This window comes from Anser cygnoides, chromosome 14, assembly GCF_040182565.1.
Source record: "Anser cygnoides isolate HZ-2024a breed goose chromosome 14, Taihu_goose_T2T_genome, whole genome shotgun sequence".
NCBI classification, from domain to species: Eukaryota; Metazoa; Chordata; class Aves; order Anseriformes; family Anatidae; genus Anser; species Anser cygnoides.
In genome coordinates this window covers 389,345-412,866 of record NC_089886.1, presented here as the reverse complement: position 1 = coordinate 412,866, position 23,522 = coordinate 389,345, and the positions used below count along the sequence as shown (strand labels likewise).

Genomic DNA, 23,522 nt, shown 5'->3' with positions numbered 1-23,522 from the left:
GGGAGCCCAGAAATAATACAAAAAATACAGCTGGTTAAAGATGTACCAGCAAAGCCTTATTAAACACTTCCAGGAACAACTTCCCTTAATCCACAGCAGAGTCTTGGGGAAAAAAAAAAAAATATATCATCAAAAAGTATCCCTGAAACCTGGTCATGCTTGGATAGCACACGCTGGAGAGGGCATGACAATCCTCTCGCTCTCACACCAGACTCTGTGCCTGAAATGTCTGCAGCTATCTGAGCACTCATGGCCCCAGGAGTACTGCTTTGGAGGTCATGGTCGTGGTCAGACATTCTGACAGCAGCTCACTGTAAGTTTATGTCTGACGTTGAATCACAGAGGGGGAGTTTGTACTGAAGGAAATAAATTCAAGGGAAAGCTGAGGGGAGAGGGAGATGGTGAGGATGAAATATCTGAATGCAGGCAATGGAAAGATTGAAGTTTTCTGGCAGCTCTGTAATGCTTGTTAGAGATCAGATGGAAGGTTCAATAAGAGCAACAATGCTCACATCAACATGCTATGCAGTTTGCAGAGTTCTGCCTAGAATCTTCCCTTTCATAGGCATCATTGTGTTTTTGTTTTGTTTTGTTTGTTTGTTTGTTTGTTTGTTTGTTTGTTTTTTGCCCAGCAGCTTTTGCCAGGACTTGTTCCTGTCCTCAGTCCTGTAGTTTTCAGATTTACACCAGGGATCATTTATTCCTGCTTTGTGCTGGTAGTGCTGAGAGCAAGCAGACAGGGTTTCTTAGCCCTTGGTACCTCCTGGCTCCTGCAGCACAAATACTACAATATGTAGAAACTAGGCTGGAAATACAGCCTTTAGTAATTGAGTTTGCATTTGATGTGGAGGACACATTGATTTAAGGAATGCTATTGTATTTTTTGTGCTTTATTGCTGAATTCTCTTCAACCAATTCCCTGTGAACCATGTAGAGTTTGTATGCTACCCATCTTCTGTAATTCTTGGACTTGTTTCTTTTAGAACACCAATTCTTGCCGGGAGAGGATTTCACTAACAAAGTACATGTCTTGTGATTCTGATGTATAAAAAAAAAAAAAAAACTCCTGCAAGCTTATTCTCTCACTTTACTGCATGCAAATTGAATGTTCTTTTTATTCTAAGGAGCTGAAGAACTCCTCAAAATCAAATGTGCTTGGGGAAAAGCTGCACATGAATATTGACTGGTCTTCTGATGTCAGCTGCTAACTGCATTGCATTCAGTTTTGTAACTAAATGAGTCATGAATGTTGTGTAACAGTGGGAGAGCATCTATTTGAATTGACAGTCTATTGGTGCTGATGGGACTGGGTGATGTACACAGAAAGAGAATGTTCCCCCATGTGTCTGAGGGGGATATGTAGAAGTTAAGAGGAGAAGTAGCAATAATTTTACTTTCCAGCCCACCTAAGGGTACATGATGTAACCATAAAACAGAACTGACTTTGATGTGCATCTGTTTTCACTGCTGTAAAACTGAGCTCAGTATTTATCAGAGTAATTGTTAACTTTTTAGCTCCTTGGAGCAAAACTGTTACAAAAACACTATTTATTTTTTCCCACATAGTTATTCATGAAGTGTTCATTTCTGTGGACACATACTTAAAACTTATGTTTCCATGATCCGATTTTTCCCCTAAGGACATTAGCTTGTAGTCTGAGTGAGCCACCATCTGATAGATATGATTTTGTATATTTACATTTCCATTAAGGGAGAGGGAGGAGAGCTAGAACAAGTCAGGGGTTTGGCAAGGGGAAGCAATTCTGGCTCAGGGTCAATAAAAGTTCTGTAGTAATTCTTTGCATTCTGTTCTCTAGGAAAAAGTGAAATCATGTTTCGAATGGTGTGCTTGGTTTTGAGTTCTCCCTGGCTCCCTAGGGAAGTGTTGTCATGAGAGTCATCTCTGATCTGCAGCAGAATTAAAGGTTTGGAGCCTTTGGGATGCAGGGAGCTGCAGAGCCAGCTGTTCAGTCCTCCAGCTTCTGCTCAGAGCTCCCCTGGCAGTGTGCTCCACTTCCATGATGGGTCCCCTGGGATGTCACTGCTCATCTGGGACATGTGTTACCCAGCATGTCTGTAAAAGCCTGGGGACTTTATCAAATGGTGTATTTTAACTTGCTGGTTTACCCTATCCCCAAAACCTCCCCTGATGTGTAGGCTGGAAATAAAAAAAGCAATCTGCAAAAGTGGAGTTGGTAGGGATTCCTGAATGACAAAAGTTCACAAGTGAAAAAAAATATTGGTACTATCTTTGCCATAATGACATTTCTTTCTCTGATGGCTGCTGGAAGAGGGAGCATTGCAGATCTTTTCTTTTTTTCAGGAAAAAAAAAAAAAAAACAACAAACATGTTACTACATTAACACTGCAGTTTCTCTTTTGCTCATTTTTCAGGATAAAGGTAGTTGGAAACACAAATGGAAAATGTGATGCCCTTCATCATTATTTCTAACAATTCTGTCACAAATCGAGACTAGAAAGGCAAAGAAACCTCCAGTCATTCTGATTCCCCTCTTGGAGATACTGGAGTGGAAAATGGAACTTTGCAAATCAGCAGCTGTCTCTCTGTGATGATCTGTCCCTTTCAGATTTGTTGCTTGACTCTTATGCTTGAATAACAGACCTTCCCTGGATTCTCCTCTCATGAGGTACTATTTACAGTGCCACAGTGACATGAAGCACAGAGCTGCATCTGTGACCCCCCAGCTGCCTCGATCTTCTGTGCAATGGTCATTGCTCTCACTCCCAGCAGCACCATACATCCCCAAGGAGTTCGTAGAGGTGGACCATTTTGACATTTGAGGATGAAGTTAGTAATTGTATCTGTCAAATATATACTAAGAAACTCTCCAACCCCTAACAGGGCTTTTTTTTTCATTGTTTAGTTTATCCATCCTTGCCTAGAGCTTTTTCTAAAAGCTAAAAAGCTTTTAGAAGCCTTTTACTGAAGAAAATGCGTGATGTTGGCATGGTTTCACAGGATGTGCTGAAGACAGCGATGTTTTTGTGCGGTCATACTCGAAACTGTGCGCTTGGAGAAGGCGTCTCCTCTCAGGAGACTAAGGATTTTGCTTTTCTTTAGCTCTTCTGCTTTTCCTCAGCAAATCCTGCCTCTGACGGCTTCTACAGACCCTTGAGAGGAGCCGCCGCGTCCCTCCCCGCGCTGACTCGCAGCGCCCCGCGCCTCCCGCGGCTCTGCGGGGACCCCTGGCGGGCACGGGGCGGCTGCGGCAGTCCTCCGCCGGGCGGCGGCTCGGGGAAGCCCGGTGAGGCGGGTTGCGATGCTCAACCCGCCAGCTTGAGGCTCGGCTGGCTGTGCGTGCCCGTGTCTCTGCCTTTGAACAAGCGGCCACCCATCAGAACTGCAAAGCATCCTAAAGGCCTCCAATTCGCTAGAATTTGGGCGCTCGTGAAGGTGAGCCCGCTTTAACCATAAGATGCCAGCAACGGATACCAAAATCTGATGTATAGAGGACAAAACTCAATGCTAAACACCACCAGAGGGCTACAGCTGAAATAAGGATGCTGAGTATAATTTCAATTATTTTAGGGCTTATGGGTGCAGGATATACATACTGTAAATGAGGCTGAACTTGTAAGCCGCTGCTAGAAATGAGATTATTACTTGGAAAAAAAAAAAAAAAAGTAGTTGGCTGAACAGTTACAATTAAGGGTTAAAAAAATATATGTGTTAGTTCAGTGGAGATAATTGAGTGTTTTACTCTCTTGGTCTTTGCAGAGCTTTTGGGGTCTGTCACGTATGCAAGGCAGCAGGTGAGAGGGGAAGGATTTTGGTGTGCCACTGACATCACCGAGCGCACTTGATTTGTCGCAGACTTTCAAAGAAGCGAGACCAGCTTTGCCTTTTCTCCGTTAGAAGGCACCAGAGCTCTACCATCGAGAGCAGTGTTACTCCTTTGACACCAGGCAGGAGGGAAGCTGGCAGTGGCTGTTCTACCTCTCGCCACCTGCATCCCTTCCTGAGTTTCTGCTTGGCGTGGCTCACACAGGCATGTCCCACTGCCGTCTGCTCTCCACGCTGAAGCCTCCAGAAAATTCATTTCTGCTTCCCAGCTCTGGTGTGCGACCAGGAGCACACCTTCGCCTGGTTCCCTGAGATGTCCTTGCACAGTGGGAGCCTGCAGTGGGGCAAGGTTTCTGCTGCTGCTGCATGCCTGAGTCCTGACCTCCTCTCAGTCTTATACTCTTGGGTCTACTTGCTGAGAAGTGTTGGTTTTGTTATTGTGAGTCAGTTATAAGAAACCTGCAGAAAACCTACACAAATGATTCTGACATCAGCTTTGAAGTGTATTTTGGAGATGTAGCTGGTAGGTACACAGAGGCTAGGTGGTAGCTTCATTTGCCTTTCAGGCAAGTAGTTCTCTAGATTCAGCAGTGACATTTCTGGATCTCATATATATAAGAGCATATATATCTCATATATCAGAGCAAGCCTATTTCCAGCATTTTCCTTAAATTTTGAAGTTGGACAAATGGGTGTCATTGGAAGTGAAAGAAGAATGCAAGTCTTTCATTCTCTTTCCTATTATCTGACTGCAAGAGAACAGCACTTCATTATTCTCTAACCTGTCTGTACTCGATACCCCTTTTTTTTGTGCAGTAGGTTGATAGCATGTTACATAGGTAGGTGAATTAGTTCAGCAAATGGATGTCTGCTTTTGCAAGAAAGTCCCTTTATATATTCCCACTGAAAAAAAAAAAAAAAAGTCTCTGCTTAGGACTTGACTCATATTTTTGAGTTGACAAAATAAGAAAGCTCCATTTCTTTCTTAAAAAAATGGGGGAAATTTTTTGCATTTTTTAATGTGTGCCCTCTTTTTTTTTTTTTTTTTTTTTTTTTTGAGATTGAGCATAGTTCCATTGATTCATTGCTCAATTGATTAGGCTCTCTGTTTACCACAGAAAATTAATCCCACGTCACCTTTCCATGGGGACTGAGCTGAGCAGTGCATTTCTCCCCCCCTCCCCAGCAGCAGCTTAGGAGCTGCAGTGGTACTGGAGCGTGTGGCCTGCTGGCTCGGTGGGGCAGAGGGTGTCTGTTCCTCAGAAATGGTTTTGGGAGAGCTGCCTTCTGGGCCTCGAATTTGCTGGGTTTTTGGCCTTCTCTGGAATTCTGCTCTTGTATTTTATTTCTGTCTATGTACAGAGATACTGAAGCTCTTCTGACAACCTGCTCTGCAGAGAACAACTCTGAATTAATACTTTTGTAACCTTCACAGTTCTGTTTCCACTCTGTTGTTTTGTCCTGGCTGCTGAATTTTGTTCAAAATAAAATCTTAAGAAATGTTTACAAAAGACTTCTAACGACTTAAGGTAACATTTTTCAAATTTTTGATCAATGTTCCCACCTCTGGGCCAGGTAATGATGAGTGTCCCGAGTCCAGCTCTGCAGTGAATCTAGCCTCTTTCTTTTACCACAGCCCTCATGTTTATTTTTCAGAAGATTGCATTTTGTGCATTTGACTAAAATTCAGATCATTTTAGGGAAACCCAAGCTGTGTTTCTGCTCATTGGTTCTTCTCCAAATAATAAATGAATACTGTTAAAATTGGATTATTTTGACATTTCTAGCTGTCCTGGAGGAAGAACTGCTCTCCCTAGGAGCCTCAGGATTCTGAGGCTATGCCAAGCACTTGTGAATGAGAGAAAAGCCAGTGTCCAAAGAATATGGGCAACAGGATGAGAAATGTGGTCTCTGCCCTTTTACAGCAGCCTTTCAAACAGGAATGGATTTGGGTGAGGAGAGAGGGGTGCCCGCTGGGACTCGGCCTTGCAGACAGCAAAGTAACTCAGACTGTCTCTGACAGCGTCCTGTTCAACTTCACACCGAGAAAATAAGGGAGAAGGGCAGTGCTTAAAGCTAGGGAATTAAGAGCCGGGCTGAGCTCAGCACCTTGTAGGACAGACCCCTTCTTGAAGAGGGCAATCCCCTGCTTTGAGACATAGCGCACGTGGGAGGGGCTTTCAGATCCTGGCCCTTCCCTTATTAAGAGCAATAAAAATCTGTGGCACCATACGAGTTAAAAAGAAGTAAAACCCAGACCAGACGGCAACAAAGGAGACGGTTCGCAAACATCTCGAATCGGCAGAAGGGTTTCCGCTGCGGCGGGATGAGCACCGAGCACCGTCCTTCCCCTGGGGACAGGAGATGTCACAGCAGCGCGGCTGAGCAGCCCTGATCCGGAGGGCCCTGGGGACCCGCCGTGCCCGCGGAGCGGACCCCGGCCCGGCCGAGCCCCGCGCCCCGCGCCCCGCGCCCCGCGCCCCGGCCAGAGGCGGCTCCCGGCACCGCAGCCGCTCGCTGCCCGCTCGTTCCCGCCCCGCCGCGGTCCGGGCGGCCGCGCCCTCCCCCCCAGGTAAGCGCCTTCTTTCCGTGCGTCCCCGGGGCTCCTGGCGGCTCCGCGTCCTCCACGCTTCACCCCTGAGTTCTGCGGGGGGCGTCCGCGGGCAGTTGGCTACGGCTTGGAATATTTGCCTCGTCACGGGCAGTAACTTAGTCATTTTCTGCGCTGGGGAAGTCGCGTGGCCAGAGGAAGGGCCGCAACAGGGTGAGACACAAAGGCGACACCGAGTAACACCTGCTCTCCTTCTCTGAACTCCCCTGTAGCTCCAGAAGAGTTCAGAATAATCTTCAGTTTCTCTGGGACAGACATGCTGGAACTAAAGTAATGTAACAATTATTGTTGTCTTACCGACCAGTTTCATCTGCTCAGCAGAACAGTGGCAGCACCCCCTTGCTTAAGCGATGACGAGGTGATGAGAGAAATTATTCCTGAACCCTGTAACTGGCTGCTCACCTTTTGTATAAACACCTAAATCCTTTCTTAATCCTGCTGAGCTCTTTTCCCTGTTAGGCAGCACATTCTGCTTGCAGAGGGAGAGCAGAAGCCTGGAGATGACACTCCAGTGCCTACATTTCCTCTGCTTTGCTTTGGCTTTACATTTATCTGTTGAGGATAAAACCTGCTCGGAAGCGTGAGGATGTGCTGCCCCAGCTCTGGAGGCAGGTGCATGGGCACACCCAGACAGCTGCGTTCCCCTGCCTGTAAAATCTCCGTTGCAGTCATCAGACTGACTGGGGAGACTTGGGGACCGCTGCTGGCTGGAGCGAGTGATCCGACCAAGAGCAAAGTTAAGGTGGAGGCGTTAGTAGTCTTAGTCCTACTGAAAATAATAATTTTAATCATTTTGTGAAGTTTCAGTGTGAAATAGGATAAGATTTATCATTACTGTACCCTGGGTACCTCTTATAAAGATATAAATCCTAGTAATTATTATCCAGACTAGCTTAACTGCAAGGACCTTGCACTCCTCCTCCCTGAAAGCTTTTATATCGAAGTATTTTCAAAAATAAATTAAGCTACAGACTCCTATACAAGAAAGCTTTCCTGAGCAACTGACCTTGGCTGCCACCAATAAGATCACTGGGATGTAGAACATCAGTATGCAGACCTGATTTATGGCTGTTACCTCTGAAGGTGTATTTTCATTCTGAAGAGTAAGTTTTGGAGCTTGTAAAGAAGTGCTCATGTAGTTTTGTTCCAGGTTGTTGGCTCAGTCTGTTCCGTTCAGAGGCATTGCCGTGTATAATGAACACTTGCTGCATTTGTTTTATTGTTTGATCTTGTTTAAGTCATCCAAGATGAGAATTCAAGAATTTACATTTTTTAATAGTTTGCATTGTTTTGTTTGTTTGTTTGTTTGTTTGTTTTCCCTTGGGGCGGGGGGGGGGGGGGGGGGGGCTTTTGAGAAATGCAAGCTTCCCTGGGAAGCTCTTTGCTGGAACAGTGAGTTCTGTGTGAATCACAGGGGCAGCACGGGTGTGCTGTAATTGGCTTTGTAAAATGCCTCACAGAGTGTGCCCTGTGAGCTGCCTCTGGTTTGTTCTGGTTGCCTCTTGGGAGTTCTGGGGAGATTTTGGGAGGGCTGGGAGACCTCTTGGCTCCAGCTAACTCAGGGAGGGCAGATCCCACTGCACACTCAGCCATTTGTCACTTTTTGCAGGTGCTACAGTCTGATCCACAGTTTGATTCCCAGGACTGTGATACTGGGGATGAGTTTTACATCAGTGCAGCCTAGTTCAGGAATAGACACAAATGCAGGGGTAGCTTTAAACTTCAGACAAGCTTTGGCACTTGTTTTAAGGTCATTGTGCTGACCTAGGGCACAAAGCTAGAGCTGAACTCCTGACTGAGCAATGCAGGTGAAGCCAAAGTTGGCTGGGAAGGATCTGAGTGCTGGTCCAGAGAACCCAAGGAACCCCATGGCAGTCCTTGTTCCCAGGACTGTCCCAGTAATTCTCTTTTCTACACCTTTTTTTTTTTTTATGATCCCTCCCTTTGTGTTTCAATGGTTTAATTTTGTTACTTTAATGTAAAAAAAGTAAAATTGCTCAGTAGCTGTGTTTTCAGAGCATAGGTCTGAGAAAAATGAATAAGCCTGCATTGCATCCTTAAATGTTCAGTGACAATGTGAACGTCCTGGAAAACCCTCCAGGCTGGACAAAGTCCAGGTTGTGCTGCATTGCTATGCTTTCATTCTTTTATGGGCTTCATACTTAAAACAAGAAATAAATGCTGTGTACTTGACGGAGATGTCAGTATAAAGACAAGTTTATAAGGGTGCCTCGCATGTAAATGCTTTACAAATAAAGGCTGATACTGTACCCACATAAGATTGTTAAAGTAGTCTTGAGTGACACTTAACTGTGCAGAACCATAGAACTCTGTTTGGCAGAGAACTGGAAAACTAAAACCTGTGTTGTTCAAATCAAAAGTTTGACATTTTGATTTTTTTCTTATACAGCTTTACACTTTCATGTGACCTTAGTAGTCAAAAATGCCTTTCTGATTTTATCTAGCCAAGTTGCTATGCTCATTTATTTTGGATATTGACCTTGTTACAATTAGTTGCGCTTTATCATCTCTAAATCAGTCATAACATCATTGAAGGTACAAAATACAGTATGTTGGATGATACAGCAAACATGAGCCAGATCATTTGGCCCGTACTTCACTTCACTCAGTGGGCAGCAGTTCTGGTCTAGGTGACAAAGTTATGATGTTCCTGGTTTTTTCTTGTCAACTCCATTATGATGTGCTTTTTTTCTGATGGTCAGTTTTGTCTCTACCGCATTCAACATCCAGCAAGAAATTTAGAGGCCGCAAAGAGCTTCCTAATCCTCAGTGATGACAGGCTTTTGCTTCCTGCCTTCTCCAGGATGCACCAGCAGAGCATTGCACAGATCTGCTGGGAGTGACCCTCAGGATAGCACCATGCTCTGTGTGCTGGCTTTGCAGGTGGTAATGTAACAGAGAGGAGTGGGAGAGAGACGAGCCTGGGCAGAACACACCATGGGCGCAAACACCTCCAGCAAGTCACCACCCTTTGATGAAAACGAAGACGGTAAGAGCTTTTCCCAGCTGGTGTCTGGGACTGCAAAGTTTACCAGTGAATAGAATATCCCAAGGGCAACACAACTGAGAGCCACTGCCAGCTGCTATGGTGGGACTGCAGACATCCAGGCGTCTCGGTTAAGCACCGGAGTGCCATGGTCTGCAGCAGCCCCGAGCCTTTGGCCTGCCGCAGAGGTGTGGCCAGAGGTCGGGTGGTCCTTTCACCTCCCTTCTGCAGCTGGGCACTGGGTGAGCAGTTCTGCAGGAGAGGTATGGCTTTTGAGCTGTCCCTGGGACACTGCCAGGCAGTTCAAGGGCAGGGAAGAAATTGTGGTTCCAGAGGCAGAGAAGGCTTGTTCTGGGGATCACAGCCCAAGGAGGACTGGTATAAAGTGTGGTGGGAATACAGCTTGAGCAATGCGTGTCCCATCCCTGCTTTGAGCTTGGCAGGAGAGCCACTTGGAGAGACTGGACTTGGTAGCATGGAACGGGAGGGTGCATTGCTGAGAGCAGCCTTGGAGACTGGTGTTACCATGCTGCCAAGATTGTAGAGACAGTCCTTAAAAGATTGTTCCATAAATTTACTTGTTAGATTGTTACATAAATTTAAAAACTACTGTCCCAAAGAAAAGGATTCCAATCAAATATTAAACAATTGTGAATTGTTAAAATGATTGGTTTATCCTGGGTAACTTCCATTCTTCCCAAGTTAAACTCTCAGTTTGTTTCAGCACTTTGTGGAAAATGTGTGATGTTTATCAGGCCCAGCAAAGTGCTGAGTGTGACACACGTCAGGGGAAGGGTGTTTAGGGCAGATCTGATCATGATTCTCTTGTGCTGAAGTTTGCTGGCACAGTTTATAGAGACATAACACCTTCATATTCAATAACTTGCCCATGCTTCTTCAGGAAATCTATAGACACCAATAAGCTCAGGGTCCCCACACGCCTCTTCCTCCTTTCACTCTGAGGCCACCTTGCCTCGATATGTCTTGCAGGTACACTGTGCTCAGCTACATGGGGAAGGAGCAGTGCTTGTAGAGACGGCTGGGAGAGACGCATCCTCAGTTTTCCTGCTGCCTCGGCCACCATCTCTGGTGGTTGGGTTTTTCATTGTTTTAGATGCAATCAGGCAGTGAAATGAGGCTTTTCAAATCTGTAGATGTCGATTCAGGATGAAAAGCATGTGTTTGGTTCCTGACCTTGGACACCACCAATTTCTGTCCTGTTTGGAAGTGAGACTCTGGGTTGGCTCGCTGCGAAAACGTGGGATGATATGAGAGCTAAAACAGAGAGCAGTGGAAGAGTGATCATACCTAGTTTAACGGTCTTAAAAAAAATATGCAATTTAGCTCTCTTAGAACCAGTTCAGTTACAGATCAGTGTTTAAACATTACTGAAAACATTAATATTAAAAATGAGGAGGCAGAAGGTGTTAACATATTAATGAAAGCATTCATATTAAAAGATAATAGAGGTAGAGGGTGTTAACATGCAAACTCAGGCTGCTGGCTTAACTCATCTGGATTTGCACCATTTAGCATGGTGCTGGACTTGGTGCCAAGTCTCGTCTGGTGGGGCTTTACCTGCAGAACAACTGTGCTGGTACAGGGCAGTGACGGGAATAGCAGTGGGTCAGACCTCCTGGAGGCAATGGAGGACAGGTATTTCCAGGAGCTGTGCCTGCCCACGTGAGCTGGACAGTTGCCTTCTAGCACATTATTAAATCAGCTGACATCCCTGCTTGTGCTGGTCAGCCCCAGCAGAGAAGGGAGGGATGCCGCAGTGCACACCCAGCTGAGCTGAAGTCGGTGTTCAACAGGCTCTCATTGCCCTCACCACAGAGGACAGCATTTCTCCACAGGCTCCCGGCTCCTGGCACAGGGTCCTCCACCTTCCACAGTCCCCATACATCGTCTGGTGCCTTGGAGAGGCCACTGGGAATCAGCCGTGTCCCCTGCAGCCCCGCATGCTGGCTGTGAGAACAGTGCCGGCAGCTGGGATCATCCAGCTGGCGGCCCTCCAGGCACAAGGCCCACTTCAAGAATGCGGTGTCCTGGTGTCAGCATAAAAATGACAAGGGCAGGAGAGAAGAGGGAGGAAGGGAAGGGACTAAAAAGAGAGACATCTCCAAAACCAACAGAAAGTTGCTAGGATATCCTTCATTTTTTTAATCTCTTCTCTCATAAAGAAAAAGTAGAAATACTGTAATTTCATCAAACTGTTGCTTAGCCATTTAATGTTTGAATGTTTGCTCTTTCTTGCAGTCACCTTTGACCATTTTGAAATTTTGCGAGCTATTGGGAAGGGCAGCTTTGGAAAAGTAAGTATTTTGTGAGCTAATCAGCATTTGGACAACTAGAAACTTAACTGAGAAAATGGGCAAATTAGACAGGATCATATGAGAGTAAAGAAATGAAATACTGCATTGTCAACAAGAGTTGACCTGAGCTTCAACTCATGGTAAACAAGAAAGAATCAGAACCTGACTCCTCATCTATTCCACAGCCACAAATTGTATTACAGGAGATTAAAATGAGATACTGATAAATCAAAAGAGATGAATTTTGCTATGTTTCTGGATAAACATTTTCTAAGATTCTGCAGCAAAGCAACACTGAACACAGTGATGCCAAAATAGGGTATGTTTTATGTACAGAGTAAGACAGATCTCTAGACAAAGAGGCTTATTTGGTAGTGAAACAAAAAAGGTTGACTGAAACTTTGTAAATTTATTTCAAACTCTTAAACTGTTTTAGAAACAAATCTGAAAAAATCTAGCCTAAATTTTATGTTTTGCAGTCTTACAAACTCCAAGTTTTTCTTCAAAGCAACATTTCTTTCTAGATTTGGTAAAATATAACTTTAAGAAGGGTTAAAATTCAAAATCCAATATGCCTCAAACAAAGGCCAAGGTTTGTAGCAAGCTGAATGAAGCTTAGCTGAATGAAGAAGGGAGAAATTCATGTGCTGTTCCCCAGTTTCCAGCCTGTAGTTCTGTGGCGGAAAGGGCTCTTCAGCTGAAAACAGTAACTGCTCTGGGGGGGGATGGACCATTTGATGGAACACGATCAAGATTTATTACTGCTATTAAATTAAATGTTGACTCGAGTGATTCCCTATCTCCTGCCTTTGTGGTGATAAATTCCTTCCCCTCACCTTCCCCCACAAAAATTATTTCTTCAGCTGAAAATGGGATGAGGTATTCACTGGCAATGTCCAGAGCTGCAGAGAATTGCATAGAGCTGGGACTTTTCAACGTGGGCTTTGTTAAGGATACCTGGAGACTGCTCAGGCAACTGTGTTTTGCCTGTGTCAATTTACTGACAAATCATCTCTGTTTTATCACTTGATTTACTCACTTAGGTCTGTGTTGTACAAAAGAATGATACCAAAAAAATGTATGCCATGAAATACATGAATAAACAGAAGTGTCTGGAGCGAAATGAAGTGAGAAATGTTTTTAAGGAGCTGCAGATTATGCAGGGCCTGGAACACCCCTTCTTGGTAAATCTATGGTAAGATATTTCTCCTTTATTTACTGATACCAAGTGAAGAATTTCCATGAAATTATGAGCATTCCCAGAGGTACCATATGTCCTTTTTTAACATGCTCTTTATATATATGTACATATATATAAATATTCCTCGAGCCATGTCTATGCTTTTTTAGGTACTCATTCCAGGATGAGGAAGATATGTTCATGGTTGTAGACCTGCTGCTTGGAGGGGACCTGCGTTACCATCTTCAACAAAATGTGCAATTCCAAGAAGGCACCGTGAAACTCTTCATCTGTGAGCTGGCACTGGCCCTTGACTACCTCCAGAGCAGACGCATCATCCACAGGTCAGCAGGCAAATTCATAGGTGAATGCAAGTTCATAGACCGCGGGAGGAGCTGATCCTTTCCTCTTTGATATGAAAGGACAAATAGAAAGTTAAGAGTTAATCAAAATCTTCTCCTACAAACGTTCGCTTTTATGTAAAATACTAGGTTTCTCAGAAAAAAAGTATTTCATGTACTTCTGCAGCAGAGAACATGTTATTTCTCCTTCTGGGATAGCTATAATAAAGCATATTTGATTGTTTGCTGATCCTGCAAAAAGCTGTCTCTAAAAGGTTTAGTTATCTGTAGCTCATTAAAGCCTGCTCCGGTCTGTAAAGGATAAGCATCTGGATTCAGAATTCTTCTGTTATTGTATTTGAGGGTGTCCCCCTTCTGCTTCCCTCTCTGTACCACATTGAAAGACCCAAAATGGGACCAAAGCACAACTTTTTCTGCATGAGTTTAAATACCTTTCTAGAAGTGGTGAGAGTCTCTTTTTGGCCACTAAGATTTTTCAGGTTCAGTGATAAAATATTTGAGCTCTTCTAGCATGTTTGAAGGCCTGCAGCTACCTCACATCACTGCTGCGCTTCCTCTGATGTAAAAGGAGCCTGTTGGAAGGTGGCAGAGAAAAGCTCTCAAAGCTCTTATGCACTGCTGCAGCACATGATGCAGTGGAACAGGAGTGGAAAGTAAGGCAAAGAAGAAGAAAATAGGTGGTCCTGATAGGAGCCTTGAACTGCCAGGTCTTCTCCTCTGGCTTACATCTTTTGCTTTCTTCTAGAGTCTCAGATGAATATTAATGTTCAAAATTTAGTGGATGTGGTTTGCTGCTTTAAAAAATACCTGTAAAAACAACAAAACTACCTGTAATCTACCCTCTGGGATTTTTCTTACGTGATGTCCTAATAATTGCAACCATCTCTCAAGAGAATAATTTCATATAAATTAATTACTTATGTCAGAGCATATATTTTTCCTTTAAAGACTTCTTTAGTTTTCAGCTGAATTATTAATTTGTGCTTATGCATTAGTTCACATAGTGCAGAGCAGCAGTAGGACACTCTCCCTCGCAACCCCATTCTGTTTTGTAACTTCTCTTCATCAAAAAGGCTCCTGACACTGTTGCCGAATGAAGAAATTATTAGTTTGTTTTTAATTCCTTGAAGCCAAATGCAATTTAATTAGACAAGCTATAAAAATATGCTAAATGTAATTCCAGGGAGGAAATTGGAAACCTTGCTGTTCTATATAAAACTGTCTTGATCAAAGTAAAAGAATAACCTAGTATGCTGCATTTACTGTGGGCTGTATCTGCAGCTTGAATAAATAGGCAAAACTCAAGTTATTGATTCACTACATCAAAGCATTGTTCTTGGGATTGCAGTTCTTCCTATATACCCTTATTTTCTGTGAGTCAGTGTCCTCAAAAAAAGTGTTTGCAAACCCATACATGCTAGGTGCATGCTAGTTTCAGGTCACTGTGGACTCCAGGAAAATGTGGCAAAGGGAAAACTTATAGTGGACAACATCTTAGGTAGGGATTTATAGATTAGAGAAAAATGATGCAAAAGCTGCAGTGCTTACTCAGGCAAAATAACAACCAGCTATCAGGCCAGGTTAGAGCTTTTCCCTGATTTGAAAGGCAAGGTTTGACTCCAAGCAGATGAACAGACATGCTCACGTTTCCTGCTCCTGATGTATTAGGTGATGCAGACCTCAGGGGTTCAAGTCTTTTGGCTTAGTATCTGCTAACAGGGTTGTAAGCAGGGAGGCAGTAGCAACAGGTTAAAAAAGGAGGGCAGAAAATTACTGTATTTATAAATGGCATTCCAGAAAGAGCATTCTTGTGAGGCATAAAATTAAAGCACGGCACAAATTGAAAATTGAAATGATCGTGGTCCTTGGCAAGGTAAGGAATGCTCTGTTCAAGGGCTGATGAAGATTAACACTTAGTTCTGTAAAGCAGCACGTGCTTGCCATTTCTGAGACGTGAAAGCAAAAAGGCCATCTCAGTAGTCCTGTAACAATGCGCCCTCCTCACTTGTGGAGAACCCCACCGGACCAAAAACGTTTTTCTCTCGTTTTGGTTTGAGACAGACCTTATTGTGCATAGCTCCCACTTTCTCAGGAGTCTTATTTTTCATATTTCTTGTTTTGTTTTCATACCTGTATAGATTTCCACTCCGCGATGCATCTGACCTTGGCAAGCAGGCCATGTTGACTGTCCCATTCAGGCTCCAGCCAAGAGCACTGTGGGCACCCGGAAAACAAAGCGGGTGCGTGGTGGTGAGGGCACGGTTGTGGCCTCCTCCACCCTGCACCTGCTCCCAGGCACCAAATAATGAATGAGCATGAATTAAACATTGTGAAATGCAGACTAAGCTGCCTTTGTCCTGGACAGCCAGAGGTAAATCCTTTTGCTGTAGGCTTGGTCTAAACAAACTGAGTGGGACACAGGTGTATGGGAAACAGCAGGAGGAAATCCTTTTCTATTAGTAATACACTACATTCAGTAGCTTTCCAGGACTAAGGGGATAGAAGATCCACACAATTCAGGCTCTAAAGAAAACTCTGTATGTGATGGGGACACAGGGATGGTACCTGGTGTTTGTTTGTATCCCACAGGATGGGGTTTGGATGAGAGTTGAAAGCTATTATGTGGTAATTGTATATATTGTCTTTTCTTGATTGCAAACTTTATCTTTTGGAGTTTTAAAGATAAAATCTGAAACCCACTTATTCTTCACATTGAACCCCTAGGCCTGAGGAAGGCATCAGGAGGGTGAAGGGCTGTTGTGCCTGCTCGATGCATTTGGCAGCTGCAAGGTGCCTTGAAACTGCAAGGTGCCTGATAGCAGGCAGACGGGCACTGATGTAATTAGCTCATTAAAAGCAGGTAATGGCTTGTAAAGTCATTCAGGTGTATACAGTAGGTGTATCAGGTGTACATGTTCTCCCTTCAATGGAAAGCATTTCTTCACAGCATTGTGATGGGTGTTTTTGCTATTGGTGTTTTGTTTTTATCGAGGAGGAAAACCTGCAAGGAACACATTTGTTTCTAAAACAAGAATGTTAAAGTGGTTTGTGTGAGATCAGGTCTGCTATGCACTTGAAGTTTCCTCTCATCAAAGAAAATGAAATGTTCTTGTTTCCAGTCTGTTTACTTTCTAGTGAGAAACAGAAGAAACAAGACCATACGTTTTTGCCGACTAAGAAGTGGGTTTCTCTACAATGCGTAGATAGACAGATAGATGGATTTTGTTAAAATTATGCCTTCCATTTACTCTCTTATAGAGATGTGGCTATTTTCATAACTTATTGCTACAATCTTTGTCAATTTCAGTTTATACAGTAGAATACAAAGAGTATTTTGTGCATCCTCTTTTTTTTTTTTAATTTTAATATTTTTGTTTTAAAAGTGTTGATGTACGTCATATCTTTTTTCCTGTTTCCCCAAGCATGAGATAATCAGTAACGTGTCCCAAGATTGGTAACTGATGTACAGTAGATGTGGAGCCGTGACGAATTTCCCTACTGTGTGTTTTTGTTGTTTTTTTTTAATAGCCTAGAGGAAAAAAAGAGATAAAAAAGCAATATAGACTATTTTTCTACTCCTGAAGAAAATAAAAGCATTAATAAATAAAATTCCAAACAAAGCGGGGTGACTCTCAGAGCTGTTTTTCCTCTCCATCTTATCCCTATTGCTACCACCCTGTGACCACCCGGTGCAGTGGTTGGTAGTGAGTCTGCCTCTCTGACTGGAGCATCTCTAAACATGGATGCTGGTACAATCTGGATTGCCCTCTGCACCTTTCAGAGCACTATTTTGGGAATTATGGCAAATGTGGTTTAGAGTTATTGGATCAATGTCTCTAGCTAAAACCGTACTACTCTCAAACCACCAAAAACACAGGAAAGCGTACAGAGCTGCCAAATGCTTTGTGGCAACGCTTCAGGCAAGTTTGTGGGGTTTGTTTTTATTTTACATGAAAATTAATAAAAGTGGTTGAACTTTGAATGTAAAACTCAGAATTAGCAATTTACTCCAAATAGCTTCCTTTTGCTTAGAGAAGAAGAAACACTTTTATGTCAAATGTCACTGTTCTATGAAAAATAACTTTTTTCTTAATGGAGTATGAAAAATATACATTAATAGCTGGCCAAGAAGGTTTTACAGTTAGTATCAATAACAGTGCCCATGAGATTTCCAAACCATCACACAAAGTAGTTGAGGTATTTTCCTCAAAAAGCTGTTTCTGTGGTAGAAAATTAATTCAGGATGCAAATGTGACAACTCTTCCATAGAAATGAAACAGCAATTCCAGATGTGATTGCTGCAGCTTTTTGTAGGTTTGGCTTAGATCGGTGCCGGTCAGTACATCCACAAATAAACGTTTTTTTGTCGAGAGCCTTCCTGTGTTTGCACCTTTCATAGCAGAAGCTTTTATCCATCACTGAAGAAACATCTTGTTTAGACACAGAAACACTTTCCTTGTTATGTTGCTCTATTGTTTCACCTGCAGCTAAAGGACTCCAATGATGCAGTAAGGACAATAGCTAAAATTGATGCCACTTGTTTACTTTGCTCCAACATTTGATTTTTACTGAATAAATGGGGAACAGCTTTCAATACAGTACTGAAGCAGAATAAGAAAAAAAAGAATAAAAAGAAAAATAAAAAGAAGCTGTAGCATTGCAGATGCAGGTGCTGCTAGCAGCTAGGCTACACTTCACAGTTATATGACTGTACCTTCATTTCTGTTTTTATTACTTGATTAGTTGTTCTCTTATCATATCTGAAATCAAACCTTGCAGAAACATTAGAGCTGAAGAACCCAAGCAAAGAACCCTTCTAGGGCATAATTGAAGTAGGTCCCTCTAGAGCTTGGGTATTCATAAAGTATCTGCAGCCTTGTTTATGTCACTTCTGTAAGCTAATAGCTGTTTCCTCTCTTCTCTTTCTTAGAGATATCAAGCCTGACAACATTTTGCTGGATGAGCATGGTAAGTGCCACTTCTCTGTGGTCATGCATATGCGTAAAAGTAGAGACAGAAATAGTACATCCATGCTGAAGTTTAGGTGCTTGCTGTTTTCCTCGTTCTGTGTTGCTTTCTCTCCCAGTTCACAAGCAGTTTGGAACAGGAAATATCCTTTTGTGTTTTGGCTGATGTCTTTTACTTTCTGAGCAGCAGCATCATGTACATTCAGGGCACTATGCACCCCTCATTGCGGTGCTATTTCTGAGGGTGCATTAGTGTTTAATCAACACCTCCTCTGACTGACTCAAAAACATCTCTAGAAGTCATTGGCAGGTTTGATGCATTCCATGCTACTTGGGACCAGTTGCCTAACAAACCTTATTTTAAGACCTTTGCTGTTGCTTAAAATTTACTTGAAATGTAATCATTTGAATGCAAACGTACATGCAGTTACAGACTGTATGTAATGTATGCTCATGAACAGATTGTATTATGGTTGAACAGATCATCTTCATTCAGGTACTTTCTTCTTCCTCAAGCATTTGACTTTCAGAGGGAGCTCTGAAGGTTTGGGCTTGGGTATATTACAGATGTTGCTATAAATTTTCCCTTAGTCTTGTCTCAGAAAAAACCCTTACTATAGTCTTGTGCTATCTCTGGACACTTCTTGTGTCCTGGCAAAGCAGCCACCATGAAGAGTTGTTCTGATATTTATCAGTTTTTAAGTCATTAAAAAAGCATTTTGTCACGTTATTTTCTGAAAATCCATATAACTGTTTTGTTGCGAGAAATCTTCATTAGCAATGACAGTAAGCCACTTCAAGAGAAAATGTCAGTACAGGAGTGCAGCCTATCTGAATGTATTGTAACTTCAGAGGTTTTAATGTGGATGCTGATGCTCTTGCAGAATTGACACGGTTCTCATGTGTAACTAGGCCTGCCTGGAACACCTGAGCCCAGGCTCTACTAGCTTCACATATGACCCCTACTTTCATTATTTATTGAGGAGCTGTCAGTGAAGCCGCTCCCAGCACAGGCTGGCAGTGTCTGCTGGGGCAGGACATGCCAGGCTGACCCCTGCACCCTGGGCAGCTTCCCCAACACACTGCAGGATCAGGGCGATGCTGGCACCCGAGTGGGAGCCACTGGAATGTAGGTCAGCCTTCTGCCAAAGAGGGAAGAACAAAGGGAAGAGAGGTGCTGCACGCCTCTGCAGCTGCATTCAGCCCAGCAGCACACTGTCCACAAAACTCCGTAATGACACTGCAATTTGGGTTGATTTCTGAGCCTATTCTCTAGTCACTGAGATATTTTAACTGTCTGCTGCAGGTTTCAGAGTTATTTTCTGTGAATGTACCCGACTTCTGTGTCCTTCTGACTATGACTTCTTGTTCTATTTCTTTTCCTGCTGCATCTTCATCCGAAGATGTGTTCTCTCATGCATACAGAAAGCTGTGTGCACACACTTCAACTTCTGTCCCCTGAGCAGCTCTTATCAGGGTATGTTTATCTACATTTAACCTCATAGGTTGTGCTTGTTTTTGTGTCTCCTTCCCTATGGAACAAAGCTGCAGGTCCCCGTTCCCTCTCCTCTTCCTTCACCAGGCTTTCATAACTGTTTTCAGAAAGCACGTGCAATCTGCTAATCAGTTTTCGTAACGTTTTTGATTGAGACCAGTCCCCTCAGAGCATAAAGCACCTGAAAGCCTTCAACAGTCAGACTCCAATCTTTCATCTCTCCACCCTTCTTGCCTTTCAGCTCTGCCCTTTGGCCCACCTTCCAGCTGTGAAGTGCCTTCCCCTGCTGTCACTCTTCACCTCCCGTGTTTACCAGTGGAAGACTTTTGTGTCTGCTGCAAAGTGCAGTGCCCTCTTTGTTGGTGTTGACTGCTGACAGGGACAAAGGAGCCCTTGCACACATCACCTAGCCTTTGAGTAGGAGGTTGTTTCAGACTGTTGATAGTGCCGGTGCTTCTCATGACTCCACACTGACATGTCACCCTGCTGCTGACTGTCACAAACATAACACACACCTGAGGTGTTTGCCTCTGTCTATCTGGTCAGTGACATTTGTAGTGCCCTATCAATTTCAACTAAGAAATTGAAGTGAGCCATAAGTAAAGGAGAATATAGGACAAATGTCTTTCTGCACAGTAAATAAAGCAGTTGTTAGATAACAGATTTGGATCAAGTCCCATAATGAAAAAATCTTCAGTAGATGACCACCTTCAACAGTCATTCCAAGCACAAAGTGATTTCCTCCTTTAATGCTAAGTCTATCGATTTGGCTCAATGACAACACAGCTCACCTGGGAATAAAAGAATATATAACAGACAGCAGCTTCCAGGAATAGCGACTAATTCCTCAGGAGGTTTTGGCAAGGTCCTTTGTCTAATAAAATTGAAGAAAAGCTCAGTTATATCTCTAGTAAAATTGAGAGGTTTTTTTTGCAAGAACCTTGTAGTGGCTTTGTACAATATTATTTCTTATTCCACTACCCAAAGGATCTCTAGAGCAGTACTAAAATGGGTGAATTCATGCCAACGTGGCAACAGGAATGTGATGGGAGCTTATGGCTGTAATAGGAGCTTAACTGCCAGGTCCCAGATATTTAATTTGTGGCATTTGCTCTCTAACCTCAATTAAGTTACAGCACATTCTGTCTGAGAGACCCCATACTCAACAACATTTACTATCTATAGTTTCACATTCTTTAAAATGTTATCTGAATTTAGAGAAACCTTTTTTTCCCCTCCACAAAAGGTATTCTAGAATGGTGAAGGAATTATGTAGTAAGAGATGCTAAATTTAATAACAAAGTTATTTGCCCTAATGCATAACAGGGCATTATATGGAAATATTACATTTAGAAACTGGATACAGTTAGAGATTTTGAGCAATCAAGAAAACACGAGGCTTAGAGTTTGACCCTAAAGCTCAACAGCAGCACCCAGTGTTCCCCTCTTGTCTACCAGTAGCTGATGTCTCTGCTCATCCAGTCCCCTCGGACCTGTAATGCTGCAGTTCAGCAATGTAACGTTCAGCCTGTCACACCACACCGAGCCTTCTTCCTGAAGTCTAATGGGCATGATTTGGTATGTTCCCAAGTGGGCTAACTTCAAACAAATCACAAGTTTTTTTTTTTTTTTTCAAGTGAATCATTTAAAGGATACATTGAGAGAAGGGGATATTTATGCTTAGAATATTAAATTCTTAATAAGTCTCTATGATTCATATATATCAAAACAGCTCCCCACAAAGTGGAATGAGAGACAGAGATGAAAGAAAAAACAATGCAAGGACAGAGAGGACATATTCAGACAAGAAAATTATAAGTAATCCTTTTCTTTCAAGTACTCCCCAGTGTTTTGATGCCGCTTATTTTGTGGAAAGCAAAGGAAGCAAGGACCTGGCTGATTTTGTAAAGCAATGAAAGATAGCATGTGAGAGGCATGCTCATCCCACACATGGTCTTCCAGCAGTTCACATGGCTAACCAGAGGGACCTCAAGTTTTCTTTTTTCCTTCAAACTTGGGCCTGACAAGCATCACAAATTTACTAAGGAAATCTATGTGTCGGTGGGACTAACAGCCTACAAGCACATGGGTGCAGAGAAAGGTCTGACCTAGATGGGGCTGTTAGCAAGTCAGCTGTCCTGGTGAGCAGTACATGCCTTTTTCTGATTGAGACAGCCTAATCATGGAATATGAAATTGCTGAAAAGCTGGATGATAAATTCATTGGCAGGGGCTGAAGGATGTGTTCATCTTTGCCAGATGCTGATATGGAGGTGGAAGTTCAGTGGCTGAGACATGGTCTTTGCAACACAGGTTGCCTCTGCCCCGTGCATGCCCAGCAGCAGTGCCTGGAGCTGTGCACACCAGGGCTCTGTGCAAGACAGGAGGCTGGTGCCTGACAAAGGGGTGGTCCCTGTCCCTCGAGACATACAGCCAGATGTTGACTGTGCCCCAATTTGTATGATGCGTAGCAGGCTGGTCCTGACAGAAGTCTGATCCCACTCCTAGAACATCTGTAGAGAAGCTGCACTTGTGTGCACATCTGTGCTATGAGCTGCCAGACTCACAGTTTGGATGTGCCTGCACTAGGGTACATTTTGCACCCTGACCATGGCTAATTTGGCATAGGGGTGAGGGGGGCTCCAGTGCTTTACACACTGTGGACCTATCACTGAAGAGACACAGGCAGGAACAATGGATGCAATAGTCTTCTTAGGTGGTATCACAAACTGTACTTTGTTCCCCGAATTTTCCCAGCTAGATCAGGCACTTGCAGCAGGCAAACTTGTATCACTGTTCCCACATAACAAATATTTAGGCCCAATTGTAAAGATTTCCTTAAATGTTTCATAGTATCCAGACAAAATAACAGGTGCTTGTTACCAAAGCATCAACTTTTAGCCATAGGAAGGTGATGTCATTCTACTTAAATTAAACAACAGTGAATTTCTAGCTGCTGAAGCTAATGTCTGAGGGAAGTATTGTCATAGCATCTCCATCGGTAAGAGCCACTTTCATTTGTTCTCTGTGGTAAAGGAAACAACAGCAATTCAGCCACCCCCTGTTATTACAGAGGAGGGTGATGAGTCTGCAAAACTCAATATACAGCACTTCTGATGGTTTTGATAATGAGTCCAGCCCTGTCAGGAGCAAACAAGTTCAGTGCCTTAAGAGAAAACATATGAGGTCAGGAAGAAGAAAAGACCATCAGCATTTAATCAGAAGAATTAGGCTAAACTAACCCACAAGGTTCAAAGAAATTCACTTCAGTGAAGTCAGCCTTGCATTGATTGCCCATACTGCTGTACATGATTAGTCTGCTCACTGATATGAGTTTAGGGAATAAGCAGTAATAAATTAAGTGCTCGCAAACAAACAAACAACAACAAAAACATCAAGTAAAAGAGCAGACAAGAGCTAGGAGGACGTATTTCCATTCGTATCCCTGCAAATCACATCCACTCTTTTTGTTTCCTTTTCAGCTTGTAAGCAGCAGTTGTGCATATTGCAGCAGTGATAACAGAAAATATTCCTACCCTACAAGGGGATATTAGTGATTTCTTGTGCAAGGATCTTTTGCTTGTTGTAATATATATTTTGTTCCATTCTGAAGACATCCTCAAAGGAGGAAAAATAAGAGAGGTGCTTAGTACCTGGGATCAACAAACAGCAAGTAGCTAGAAAGCCACTGCTAACCCTACTTGAAAACACTGGAAAATACTCTCTAAATGCAAACATCATTAAAATAAGCTGACTTGTGCCAGGAGGCAGAAAGCAGTAT

General features: G+C 43.2%; 1 protein-coding gene across 1 annotated transcript in view; it reads left to right on the top strand.

Moving 5' to 3' along the window:
- The first annotated feature begins 5,533 nt into the window (after window positions 1-5,533).
- Window positions 5,534-23,522, top strand: part of STK32A (serine/threonine kinase 32A) — a 32,457-nt gene continuing 14,468 nt past the window's right edge. Inside the window, exons 1-6 of the mRNA XM_067005423.1 lie at window positions 5,534-6,377; window positions 9,241-9,426; window positions 11,683-11,738; window positions 12,782-12,933; window positions 13,089-13,262; window positions 18,211-18,248. Of these exons, the coding sequence (XP_066861524.1) occupies window positions 9,375-9,426; window positions 11,683-11,738; window positions 12,782-12,933; window positions 13,089-13,262; window positions 18,211-18,248 (472 nt within the window). The 5' untranslated portion in view covers window positions 5,534-6,377; window positions 9,241-9,374. The remainder of the gene's footprint in view (window positions 6,378-9,240; window positions 9,427-11,682; window positions 11,739-12,781; window positions 12,934-13,088; window positions 13,263-18,210; window positions 18,249-23,522) is intronic.